This window comes from Narcine bancroftii, chromosome 1 (genome assembly GCF_036971445.1).
Source record: "Narcine bancroftii isolate sNarBan1 chromosome 1, sNarBan1.hap1, whole genome shotgun sequence".
Taxonomy (NCBI): domain Eukaryota; kingdom Metazoa; phylum Chordata; class Chondrichthyes; order Torpediniformes; family Narcinidae; genus Narcine; species Narcine bancroftii.
In genome coordinates this window covers 480,104,159-480,117,998 of record NC_091469.1, presented here as the reverse complement: position 1 = coordinate 480,117,998, position 13,840 = coordinate 480,104,159, and the positions used below count along the sequence as shown (strand labels likewise).

At 45.8% G+C, this 13,840-nt stretch overlaps 1 protein-coding gene across 5 annotated transcripts in view; it reads left to right on the top strand.

Moving 5' to 3' along the window:
- The window catches only part of LOC138751914 (sodium channel protein type 1 subunit alpha-like), a 299,966-nt gene that overhangs the window by 88,315 nt on the left and 197,811 nt on the right, over positions 1-13,840 (top strand). For all 5 annotated transcript variants that reach the window (XM_069914861.1, XM_069914864.1, XM_069914862.1 and 2 more), the window contains exon 11: positions 9,217-9,455. In XM_069914861.1, coding sequence (XP_069770962.1) covers positions 9,217-9,455 — 239 coding nt within the window. The remainder of the gene's footprint in view (positions 1-9,216; positions 9,456-13,840) is intronic.

Sequence of the window (13,840 nt, the reverse complement as noted above, 5' to 3'; positions counted from 1 at the left end):
ATATTGCATCTGCCACATCTTGGCCCACTCGCCTAACTTGTCCAAATCACTCTGCACTCTCCTAGCATACTGTACACAGCTAACCCCGCTACCCAACTTCATGTCGTCTGCAAATTTTGAAATATTGCTATCCCCACATCTAAGTCGTGGATATATATTGTAAACAACTGCGGCCCCAGCACGGAGCCCTTCGGTACCCCACTAGTCACTGGCTGCCATTTTGAAAATAATCCATTTATATCTACTCTTTGCTTCCTGTCCATCAACCAATTCTCTATCCACCTTAAATACCATACCTCCTATGCCATGCTTTTTAAGTTTGTACGCTAGTCTTCTGTGCGGAACCTTATCAAATGCCTTACTAAAGTCCAGATATACCACATCCACTGATTCACCCCTATCCACTCTACTGGTTACATCCACAAAAAGCTTTATTAGATTCGTCAGATATGATTCTCCCTTAACAAAACCATGCTGACTTCGTCCGATGATACCACTACTCTCTAAATGTACTGAGATTGCATCTTTAATAACTGATTCTAGCACCTTCCCTAGGACCAATGTCAGGCTAACTGGTCTGTGGTTTCCCGGTTTCTCTCTCCCTCCCTTCTTAAAGAGTGGGGTTACGTTGGCCACCCTCCAATCCTCAGGAACTAATCCAGTATCTAAGGAGGTTTGAAACATTATCACCAACGCATCCACTATTTCCTGGGCTACTTCCTTCAGCACTCTTGGATGCAGACCATCTGACCCTGGGCATTTATCCGCCTTTAATCCCTGCAATTTAACTAATACAACTTCTCGACTTACAATTATTTCCTTTATTCCCTCCCTCACATTAGATCCCCGATCCTCAACAATTTCCTGAAGATTACTTATGTCTTCCTTGCTGAAGACAGAACTAAAGTAGTCATTCAGACAGTCTGGCGTACCGTTGTTCCCCATGATTAACTCACCCGATCCTGTCTGCAACAGACCCACATTTGTCTTAACTAACCTCTTTCTTTCAACGTATCTATAAAAGCTTTTACAGTCATATTTTATGTTCCTTGCCAGCTTCCTCTCATAATCCCTTTTACCTTTCCTAATTAATCCTTTTGTCCTCCTCTGCAGAACTCTGAATTTCTCCCAATCATCAGGTATTTTTTTTGGCTAATTTATATGCTGCTTCTTTGGATTTGATACTCTCTCTGATTTCCCTTGTTAGCCACGGATGCGCTACCCTCCTTCATTTATTCTTTTTATAAACTGGGATGTACATCTGTTGTGCTTGCTCCAAGCTATCCTTAAACGATTGCCATTGCATTTCTGCAGTTAGTCCTTTAAGTACCATTTGCCAATCTATTTTAGCCAATTCACATCTCATACCATCAAAGTTACCCCTCTTTAAGTTCAGAACCTTTGTATCTGAACCAACTCTGTCACATTCCATTCTAATGAAGAATTCCACCCTATTGTGGTCACTCTTCCCCAAAGGGTTGCTCACAACAAGATTGTTAATTAACCCCTCTCCATTACTCGTGTCACTAAGTTCATTGTTTTGTGGTCATATTACAGGTGCAAAAACTGCTGTAAATTAAATTTGTAAAAATAAATAAATTAGTGCAGAAGAAAAGAAAAAGAGAAGTAGTGCCTGAGTTTCCTTGTCCATTTGAAAATCAGATGGCAGAGGCGAAGAAGCTGTTTTTGTACCAGTGGGTGTTTATCTTGAGTGGAGGCTGCTTTCTTGAGTCACCACTTCGATGGCCATGGTGGGGCTGACCAAATTCACAATGTCTTCCTGTCCTGTGCATTGGTACCTCTACACCAGACGGTGATGCCACCAGTCAGAATGTGCACGACCTGTAGAAATTTGCAAGAGTTTTAATGACAGACCAAATCTCTGCAAACTCCAAATGAAACAAGCCTTCTTTATGTTTGCATCAACATGAAGGCTCCAGGATAGAACTTCAGAAATGATGACGCCCAGGACTTGACCCTCTCCACTTTTGACCATTCAAGGAGAACTGGTTTGTGTTCTCCTGGTTTCCCCCTTCCTGAAGTCCATGATCAATTCCTTAGTTTTGCTAATGTTGAGTGCCAAGTTGTTGTGACACCACTCAATGAGTTGAAACTTCCTCATTACCGTCTATGATTCTTCCAACAACTGTGGGGTCATTGGCAAATTTGTAGATGGCATTTAAATTGTGCTACACAGTCATGGGTGCAGAGATTGTAGAGCAGTGGGCTAAGGACACATCCTTGAGGTGCGCCTGTGTTGATAATCAGTGAGGGGGTGACATTGTTTCTGAGGCATCCTGACTGTGGCCTTCCGATGAGGAAGTCAAGGATCCAGGTGCACAGAGCGGTGTAGAGGCCCAGGTTCTGGAGCTTGTTGACCAGCACTGAGGGTATGATGATGTTGAAGGCGGAGCTGCAGTCGGTAAAGAGCAGCCTGATGTACATGCTGCTGTTGTCTAGGTGATCCAAAGCTGAGTGGGGAGCCAGTGATATTGTATCTGCTGTAGAGCAATTGTGACGACAGGAGAATTGGAGTGGGTCCAGATCTTGACTTAGGTCTGTTAGTTCTGGCCATGACCGGCCTCTCAAAGCATCTCATCACAGTAGACGTGGGTACTGCTGGGCAATAGTCATTGAGGCAGATCACCCAGCTCTTCTTGGGCACCGGGATGATTGATGGCCTTTTGAAGCAGGTGGGAACTTCCAACTGCAGCAGTGAGAGATTGAAAATGTCCACAAACACTCCATCCAGTTGGTTGGCCCAGATTTTCAGTACCCTGCCAAGTATACCATCAGGGCCTGACGCTTTGCGAAGGTTCACCCTCTTGAAGGATGTTATTGACATTTGTCTCTGAGACAGATACCACAGGGTTGGCAGCTTTTACAGGATTCTCATTGGTACCGTTGAATTCTCCTTTTCAAAGTGAGCATAACAGGTCATCAGGTGGTGAAGCATCACAGCCACGTATGGTGTTTGGTATCGCCTTGTGGTATGTAATGGCCTGCAATCCCTGCTGTAGCTGGCAAGTATCTGATTCTGTCTATAGCTTCCCTTTACTGCTGTAATAGCCTTCCGTAGGTCACACCTGGACTCCCTGTAGAGATCTGGATCACCGGTCTTAAACGTCATCGGCCTCGCCCTCAGCAGGTTGCAAATCCTCTGATTCATCCACGGCCTTTGGTTGGGGTACTCATGGTGTGTGTGTGTGTGTGTGTGCACACACTATCCCCGCAGGTCCTAATGAGGATTGTGACATATTCATTCAAGTTTGAGCGTCCTGCAGGCGCTCCTCTGCCTCCTTCAACTGCCTTCACCACTGATGCTGTAGTCCTCAGTCGCTGCTTGTATGACAGGAGCAGCCAGGGGATCAGACTTGCCATAACGCTGCCGTGGGATGGCTCACTAGGCGCTCTTTGCAGTGGTCCAATACGTTGGCTCCTCTGGTTGCACAGGTAATATGTTGGTGATAGTTTGTCAGAGACTTTGTCAGGTTGGCCTGGTTGAAGTCCCCCTACAATATCAGGAAAGCAACAGGGTGTGCTGATCACAGAGCTCAGCCCCTCCACTGCCAGCCTGATGTTAGCCTGGACAGAATGCACACGGTGACCAGGATGATGGCGGTGAACTCCCTTGGCGGAATGAATAGTCAGCATTTGATCGTCCAGGTCAGGGGAGCAGGACTGGGACCTCTCTTCGCTGCAAAGCTCTGTTAACCTTGCCGCTCTAATCCAGGCATCTTGCTTGTAAATGGTCCTCTGCACCCTCTCCATAGCTTTCACGTCCTTCTTGCAATGAGGTGACCTGAACTGAATACTCCAGAGGTGTGGTCGAACCAGAGTTTGACAGAGCTGTGGCATTACCTCATGACTCTTGAACTCAATCCCCTGACTAATGAAGGCCAGCATACCCTACCCTATCGACCTGCTCAGCCACCTGAGAGAGCTCTGGATTTGGACCCCGACGTCTGTTCTTCCACACTCTTGATAATCCTGCCATTAACCAGGTACTCTGCTGTCAAGTTTGAATTTCCAAAATGTTTCACTTCGCGCTTATCCAGATTGAACTCCATCTGCCACTTTCCCACCGAGCCCTGCATCCTTTCACCTGCAGCAACCTTCTATACTCTCCTCAGCTCCTCCGACCTTCGCGTCGTCTGTTTTTGCCTCCATGTGGAACGTTGGCAGCATCTTCTCTTTCAATTGATTACTGGTATAATGCGCAGGGAAAAAAAAAAGTCTTGTGGGGCATAAACACTCGTAAAGAGCAGTTGAGCTGAACCATCCTTTCCTGTCGTAACTCTATACATTACAGATAACTCCAGATAAATAACAAATCGAGGGAAAGCAGTTTTCTGGTTTTAATTAACCAATGTAGAGCCTTTGTTCTGCAAAGCTCCGCATTATAGTCGTTGATGGTGTGAAGTGAAATGAAATCTCAGCCAAGTTGTTGTGCGAACGTTGGTGAGCACACCTGCTAATTATTTCCTCCCTGGCTGGAGTCATTCCTGGTGCTCTTCCTGAAGCATCTTCCGTGAGCTGATTCATTGGCAAATAAAGGGCCGGACATTTTATGGGCCTCGCCTTTTCGGAAACATGTGCTGTGAGCACGCAGCCACGTGGATTGGTGTGTCGAAGCAGCAGCGCCGCAGTCGATAGGAGCAGTTCTGGCCAATGACGGTTGAAGCATATAATTGGAGTCCTGGCATCTATCAGTCACATGATCAGGGTGTGAAGCTGTGTACAGGAAGGGAGTTGCTTTTAACCCCTCATCTGGAGTGTAGGAGAATGGAGGGGCATTTGATAGACATGTACAAAATTAGGAGGCAGGCTTTTTCCACTGAGGGTACAAGAGGTAACATCTGGAGGACATTGGTTAAGGATGAAGAGTTTAAGGCAGTGGTTCTCAACCTTTTTCTTTTCATTCACATCCCACGTTAAGTATTCCCTCAGCCATCGGTGCTCTGTGATTAGCAAGGGATTACTTAAGGTGGGATGTGAGTGGGGAAGGGAAGGCTGAGAATCACTGCTCTAGACCCAATTGTTATTGAAATATTTTGGCTTGAGAAGAATTGTCTTTGGCCCATTTCCTTTGGAGTTCTGAAACTGTGCACATAACGAGTCAATGAGGGACGATTAAAACAGTGGTTTTCAACCGATGGCAAAGGGATTACTTAACATGGGATGTGAGTGGAAAGAGAGTTTGAAAAGCACTGGCTTAGGGGGGGTGACTTCTTCCCACTGAGAGTAGTGTGGAGTGTGGAATGAGCTGCCAGCTGCATTGGTAAACGTAGGCTCATTGAAGAAAAATGTGCACAGGTATATGCATGGGAGGAGGTATGGAGGCATATTGTCTGGGTGCAGGTCAGTGGGATCAGTCGGAATAATAGTTTTGCACTACTAGAAGGGCTGAAGGGCCTGTTTCTGTGCTGTAGTGTTCTATAGTTTGATCATGTGGAAAAATTCTCTGCGTACAACTGATGCTTCCCTCTTTGTGAATATATTTCTGCTGACATGGCACAAAGAAAGGCCACTCTGCCCTTTGTATCCAAGCTGAAACTCCCAGCAAAGCAATCATAGAATCAGGAACAGGCCCTTCGGCCCAACTTGTCCACATTGACCAAGTTGGCCTCCTTGGTTGGTCCATTTGCCAAACATCTCATCAGTCCTATTCTTCCTTCACTCTCTGCTGCCCTCTTATTTCACAAGCCCAGCAGATTCCCCTTGATTCCTTTTGCCACTTGTCCTGGGGGGGGTTTAACCTACCACCATGTCTTTGGGATGTCGGATCTCCTGGCATAAACGCACATAGTCACCATGCAAACTGCACACAACACCTGAGGTCAGGATCGAACCTGGTTCCCTGGACCAGTGAAAATCATGGGATTTGCCGACTGCCCATTCTGGGCAGGATCTCTAATGGCAGAATGGAGTGCGGAAGGGAGAGGGAGAGACTTGTGGACTGGTGCCACAACAACAACTTCCGGTCTGTGCCGAATTATTATTCCGCCTCGGCCCTTCAACCTGCATCTGACCCAAAGCCCTCCTTACCCCTACTCAGGCTCGTACTTATCCAAATGTTGAAATCCAACCCACATCCACCACTTCCACTGGCAGCTCATTCCACACACCCGCCACTCTCTACGTGAAGAAGCTCCCCCTCATGTATACCTTAAGCCTTTCACCTTTCACCCATAACCCATGTCCTCTAGTTCGTGTCTCACCCAACCTCAGTAGAATAAGGCTGGTTGGATTTTCCCTATCTATACCCCTTGTAATTTTGTATACCTCTATCAAATCCCCCCTCAATCTCCAACGTTCCAGGAAATAACATCCTAAACATTTTCCTATAACTCAGCTCCTCAAGTTCTGCCAACATCCTTGTATATTTTCTCTGCATTCATTCAAACTTGTTGATATCTTTCCTGTATTAGGTGACCGAAACTGCACATGATACGCCAAATTTGGCCTCATCAAAGTCTTATATACCTTCAACAAAACATCCCAACTCCTGTACTTTAATACTCTGATTTAGGAAGGCCAATATGCCAAAAGCTCTCTTTACAAACCTATCTAACTGTGACACCACTTTCAAGGAATTATGATCTGCATTCCCAGATCCCTCTGTTCTACCGCACTCCTCAGTGTCCGACCATTTACCATGTATGTCCTTTCTTGGTTTGCCCTTCTAAAATCTAACACCTCACATTTGTCTGCATTAAATTCCATCTGCCCTTTTGCAGCCCATTTTTCCAGCCGGTCCAGATCCCTCTGCAAGCTTTGAAAACCTTCCTCGCTGTCAACTATACACTCAACCTTAATATCTTCTGCAAATTTGCTGATCCAATTTACAACATTATCGTCCAGATTGTGATATAGATGACAATCAATAAATGTCCCAGCATCAATCCCCGAGGCACACCTTTAGTTACAGGCCTGTAGTTGTAGAGACCATCATCCACCACCACTCTCTGGCTTCTCCCACAAAGCCAATGTCAAATCCAATGCACTGTCTCATCCTGGATATCGAGTGATTGAACCTTCTTGACCAACCTCCTGTGCTGGTCAAGGGGCTTACTAAAATCCATGAAGACAACATCCACTGCCTTTCCTTCATCAACATTCCCACTAATCTCCTTGAAACACTCTGAAAGATTAGTTAGGCATGCAAAAAAGCCAAGATGACCATCCCCACCAATGACTATCTCTGAAGGAGTGAAATTGTTAAAATAAATAATGTTTAATGTGATAAATAATCTAGAGATCTGTTGGGAATTTGGGAAGAATAGTTGGTCCCTGCTTTTCCAAGGATTTCTATATCCTATCTCTGAGATTACATTCAAATAACTTCCCCACTACTCATATCAGGCTCACTGGTCTGTAATTTCCTGGATCATTCTAAATACTTCCTTAAATTCCTTAGCTATCTCCAATCGTCTAGCAGCTCACCCATGACCCTCTGTTATGGTCTCTACAATTTCTGTACTGGCCTCACTCAAGGCCCGAGTGAATATCCTGACAGGCCCTAAGGATTTATCCACCCTTACTTGCTTCAAGACAGCAAGCACCCCCTCCTCTGTAATCTGTGTAGGTTCCATGACTCACTGCTCATTTGCCTCACTTCCATAGACTTGGTGTCTGTTTCCTGGGTAAATACAGATGCAAATAAATTTATTTATGATCTCTTCTGACTCCATGCATAACTGGCCACTCCGATCTTTAGGGAGACCAACTTTGTCCCTTCCTATGCTTTTGCTCTTACTGAGCCTTTTGAAGCCCTTGGGGTTTTCCTTCACCTTGACTGCCAGTGAAACCTCATGCTTTCGTTTAGCCCTCCTGATTTCCTTCTTGTATTTTCTTGCATTTCGTATACTCCTCAGGAACCTTGTTTGTTCCTTGCTGACTGTACCAGCGATAACACCTCCTCCTTCTTCTTAACCAGTTATCTCAATATCTCCTCAAAACCAAGATTCCTTATACTTCTAAGTCTTGCCTTTAATTCTGACAGGAACATTGCCTTATAGCCACATATTAAGCTGCTTTACCCTCCTATTTCTAAACTCACAAGTAGTCCTGAGATGAGTGAAATGCAATAGGCTGCAGTCGCTATCATTGTTGTAAAATCACCGAAACGCTGGAGGAACTTGGCCGGTCTTTTCAGTATCTATAAGAGACAAAGATATTTTGCCGATGTTTCGGGTCTGAGCCCCCTTTAGATGCTGAAAAGAGTGGATAAGTTCCTCCAGCATTTTGCGGTTTTTGCAACAATCCTGAAGACAACAACAATCCTGGAGGTCTTCCCTTTAAACTCACACCAAACTTTTCAGGACCTCCTCACCCTTCCTACCCACATCATTGGGTCTCTACAAGGACCACAATATCTGGCTGCTCACTCTCCTGCTTGAGAATGCTATTGACTCGATCTGAGACGTCCCTGATCATGACACCTGGGAGATTCAAAGTCCCTCGAGAGAAGTTACAGAAAGAGCTTCCTCGAATAATTCCAGCTGTAAAGTTAAACTGGAGAAGTTGGAGAATCATAGTCACAGACATTCTGCTGACCTATGATACCGAGCAAGGCCATTCAGCCCATTGTATCCATGCTGAAACTCCCACACATAGCCACACAGCAGGGAACAGGTCCTTCAGCCTGACTCGTCCACGCTGATCAAGTTGCCTTTCTGGGATTGTCCATTTTGTCTGCTTAGGACAAAGAAGGTTGAGAGGAGATTTGCCAGAGGTGTATGATGTCTCAGTGGATGTTGTGAGTTAGTTGGCGAGAAACCACCTCGTCATAGCGAACAGATCAAGGGCAAACAGACTTGAACTGCCAGTGGGAGCTATAGAAGGAGATAAAATTACAATGTTCAAAAGTCCTTTGGGCAGATATATGGTGGGAAGAGTTTGGAAAGACATAGGCTAAATGCAGGCACTAGTTCAGAGTGCCACTTCGGCATAAGCAAGTTGGACTGAAGGGACTATTCTGTCTTGAATAGCTCCAAGTAATTTTGGTGAGTTTACACCTGGTCTATTCGGATGAGCTGAGCTCACAGTTGGTGCACTTGGTTACTATCTACACTGCGGAGCGGACAACATCCGGCATCACGGCTCGGGCAGTAGGCAGGACAGAAAGGCCTCATCAACCCACGAGTGTTCGGCATTTGTGCTTTCAGCTCATTGCTTTAACACTAACCCTCATCTGTGGTTTTTATTCCCCAGAACTTGAAGGATCTCGCATGAAGTATCCACGCTGCTGGTATTACTTCTCGCAAACGTTTCTGATCTGGAACTGCTGCCCACTGTGGGTTAAGTTGAAGAAGATACTGAAGTACATCGTGATGGATCCGTTCCTGGACCTAACGATCACTATCTGCATTGTGCTGAACACTTCGTTCATGGCTTTGGAACACCAGCCCATGTCTGACGAATTTAATAACATGCTCTACGTGGGGAACCTGGTAAGGAGCAGGTCAGACTGTGTGTGTGGGGGAGATGCAATAGTTGGAGGGGGTGTGTGTGGGTGGGTATGGGTGTGGTGCATCAGTGTGTGGGAGTGTGGGTCTAGGAGTGTGTATGGGTCGGGTGAGTGCATCTGGGTGTGGGTCTGTGGGTGAATGTGTGTTGGGGATGTGGGTGGCTGTGAGTGTGGTTAGGGGGTGTGTGTGTCTGGGTATTGTGTGTGCAAGTGAGGGTGTGTGTTTGAGAGAGTGTGTGTGTGTGCACGCGCATGTGTGCTGGGTATGTGTGTTGGGTGTATGTGTGTGCTTTAGTGTGTGTTGGGTGTATGTGTGTGCTTGAGTGTGTATATGTGTGCTTGAGAGTATGTAGGGGTGTGTCTGTTGTCTAGCATGTATATATATGTGTGTATGTGTCTGGTGTGTGTGATTGTGTGTGTATGCATGAGAGATAAGGATGCGTTGTGCATGTGAGGTATGTGTCTGTGAAAACGGGGCAATGCATTTTGGGTAGTAGGTAAAATATTGGAAGGTGTTCTAAGAGATCAAATATACAATTATATGGATGGCCAGAAGCTGATGAGGGACAGTCAACTTGGCTTTGTGTGTGATAGGTCATGTTTAACCAATCTTTTTCAAGTTTTCAAGAAGGTTATCAAGAAAGTTTTTGAAGGAAAGGCTGTGGATGCTGTCTACATGGAATTTAGTAAGGCCCTTGACAAGGTCCTGCTTGGGAGGTTAGTCAGTAAAGTTTAGCTGCTAGGTATACATGGTGAAGTTGTGAATTGGATTCGACAATTTGACAGGAGAAACCAGAGAATAGTGGTGGATGATTGTTTCTCAGACTGGAGGCCTGTGACTAGTGGAGTGTCTTAGGGATCGATGCTGGGACCATTATGTGTCATCTATATCAATGATCTGGATGATAATGTGGTAAATTGGATCAGCAACTTTGATGACACTAAGATTGGAGGTGTGGTGGACAGTGAAGAGGGTTTTCAAAGCTTGTAGCGAGATCTGGACCAGCTGTGAAAATGGACTGAAAAATGGCAGATGGAATATAATGCAGACAAGTGTGAGGTGTTGGATTTTGGAAGGACAAACCAAGAAAGGACGTACACAGTACATAGGGCACTGAGGAGTGCGGTAGAACAGAGGGATCTGGGAATACAGATTATAATACCCTGAAAGTGGCATCACAAGTGGATAGGGTTGTAAAGAGAGCTTTTGGAATATTGGCCTTCATAAATCAAATCTGAGTTGGGATATTATGTTTAAGTTGTATAAGACATTGGTGAGTGTGCAGTTTTGGTCACCTAACTTCAAGAAAGATATCAATATGGTAGAAAAAGTGCAGAGAAGATTTACTAGGATGTTGCCCAGACTTCAGGAACTGAGTAACAGGGAAAGGTTAGGAGTGTAGAAGAAGAAGGGGAGGTTTGATAGAGATATTTAAATATCTGAGAGGGTTTGATAGAGTAAATGTAGATAGGGTTTTTCCACTGAGGATAGGTGAGATACAAACCAGAGGACATGGGTTAAGAGTAAAAAGGGGAAAGTTTAGGGGGAACATCAGGGAGAACTTCTTCATATAGAGAGTGATGGGAGTGTGGAACGAGCTTCCAGCTGATGTGGTGAATGCGGGCTCGAATGAAAGGCTTTGGACTGGGTGCAGGTCAATGGGACTAGGCAAAAAAAAATGTTTAGGCACAGACTGGAAGGGCCTAAAGGGCCTGTTTCTGTGCTGTAACATTTTATGGTTCTGTGGGCCTTAAGGACCTCCTTTGAACCCTCTCCAATGTCAGCACATCCTTTCTTAAATGGAGCCCAAAACTATTCACAAATACTCCAAGTGAGGTCTCACTGGTGCCTTATAAAGCCTTCACATCACAACCCTGCTCTTATATTCTATTCCTCGTGAAATGAATGCCAGCATTGCATTTGGCTTCTTCGCCCCCATCTCAACCTGCAAGGTGACCTTCAGGATGTCCTGCACGAGGTCTGCCAGTTCCCTTTGCGTCTGGGAATTTTCAATTTTCTCCCCATTTAAAAAAACAACAGTCTGCCCGTATGGGACTTCAACAAACACCTGACTGAAGTCCGCATCAAACACACTTCCTTTATTGACGCACTTCCTTATCTCTTAAACCTCGTTCAAATTTATTAAGGCAGGATCTTCCCTGAACAAAGCCTTGCTGAATAACCTTGATTAATCCCTGCCTCACCAAGTTATTTTCCAAAAATCTTCCTGCCGCTGATGTTAGGCTAAGTTCCCTGCTGCTTCACAAATCAAGGTGCCACATTTGTTATCCTCTCAGTGTCCAGTACCCTAGAGCTCTCCACTCCTGCCCGCTATAGATTCCTGGGATACACAGCACTAGGTCCTGAAGACCTAGAGTAAAACCTCTGGTATCCAGCACCTATGGGGATTGGCGGATAAGTCTATTTTCCGGTTGCTTGAGATGCGTGTTGAGTCATTGGTGAACGAAGGAGAAAATACTAGCTGCACTAAATGTATCCTCGTAAGGCATGCATTCCAATCCAGGCAACATCCTTGTGAATCTCCTCTGCATCCTCTCCATAGCATCCACATCCTTCCTGTAGTGAGGTGGACACACTGAACACTATATTCCAAGTGGGTTCTTGTATATCTTATAATTACATATAAGGTATGCTGGGCTTTTCTTTAATTACTTAAGCATGCAACTCTATGCCCTTTATTATTTTGTTAAGACCCCTCCCCCTTCCACCCTTCCTTATTCATTCAATACTCCTGTCGGACCTCGCCTATTTTGAGTACTCTAAGGCTGCCGTCTTTTTCTAACTGGATATCTATTGTCAATTGGCACTTCACTATTCTGGGAACCTGCCCTGATCTATGGTCGCATCCTCTCACGGGTTGTGTGTGTCTGCTCCCCGTTCCATTTCCACTCAGTCAAGGAAGTGAGTCTGTCAGATCAGGGAATATGTTGAAGGAAGAGTCAGTACAGAAACAGGCTCTTCGGCCCACCATGCCCACGCTGCCCATCGTGCCCTTCTACACTCATCCTATTTAACATAGGAGTAGGAGTTGGCCTTCTGGTCCGTTGAGGCTGCCATTCAACAGGATCATGGCTGATCTGGCTGTGGACCTTGCTCATTCTTCATAAACTTAATTCCCTGACTGTTCAGAAAACTACCATGTGTCTTATCCAGCATGCATGCCTCCACTTTCTCAGGCGAAGGACATTTGGCAAGCTCCCGCTCCCTCAACAACATCTATAGGTGGACTATCGAAAGCATGCTTGCTGGGTGCATAGCAGGAGGAAGCTGCTCCCAGTGGTGCATGCACCACGTAGATATCCCTCTCCTGCACAGACTTCATCGACACCTCCCCCTACCCAGGAAAGGCAGCTGCCTCACCGAAGGACCCATCACACCCCGAACACACCCCCTTTTCCCTCCTCCCATCGGGGAGAAAGATCAAAAGTGTGATCCTTCAAGCTCAACTCAAACGTGCTCGAGGAGCCAGCTGTGTGATCTGCCGAGTGCCTCCAACACTCTGCACGCTGCAGTCGTTTCCCAACATCAGTAAGCCCCTTCCTTACCATCAACGGGCTTCAAGGTACTACTGGGCAACACCTTTACTGCGCCAGCGATCGGGACCGGAGTTTGAATCCCGGGCTGTCTGTCAGGAGTTTGTATGTTCTCCCTGTGTCTGCCTGGGTTTTCCCCGGGGGCTCCGATTTCCTCCCACCTTTCAAATGGGTTGCAGGTTAATTTGGGTGTAATTTGGAGGCACAAGTTCGAATCTGCTTCTTGTCTGTTGTAAATAAAAAAAATAGACAGTTTATACCCCACAGACATCGGGCTTCTGAATGAACCCCAAGACAATGCTCTCACTCTGCTTTTGCTTGGTGCTCTTTACACGGATGTATGAATGTTAGAGATAGCCTGATGGCCTGCTCGCAGAGGAACCCATCTCATGGTACTTGGTACTTTGTGACAAATAAACTTCATTTCGTTTATTGAGGCAGCTTCATTGAGTAGAGAAATCCACAGATTCGCTCACTACTCCCTGGGAGAAACAGTTCCTCCTCGTTTGTCTTAAATCTCCTCCCCCAAGTCTTGAGGCTACGCCCACTAATTCTAGCCTCGTCTGCCAGTGGAAACAACCTTTCTGCCTCCACATTATCTATTCCTTTCATGATTTAATACATTTGTATATCATTCCCCTCCATCCTTCTAAACTCCAAAGAGTGCAGGCAATCTCTCTTAAGCCCCCCCCCCCCCCACCCTCCATTTACTGGAGAGCCTTTACCCATGGTGGTTCAAGTGCTCATCCATTTGCTTCCTAATCGTGATGTGTATCTCTGCAACCATCAGCGTCTCGCATAGCATGCTCCAGA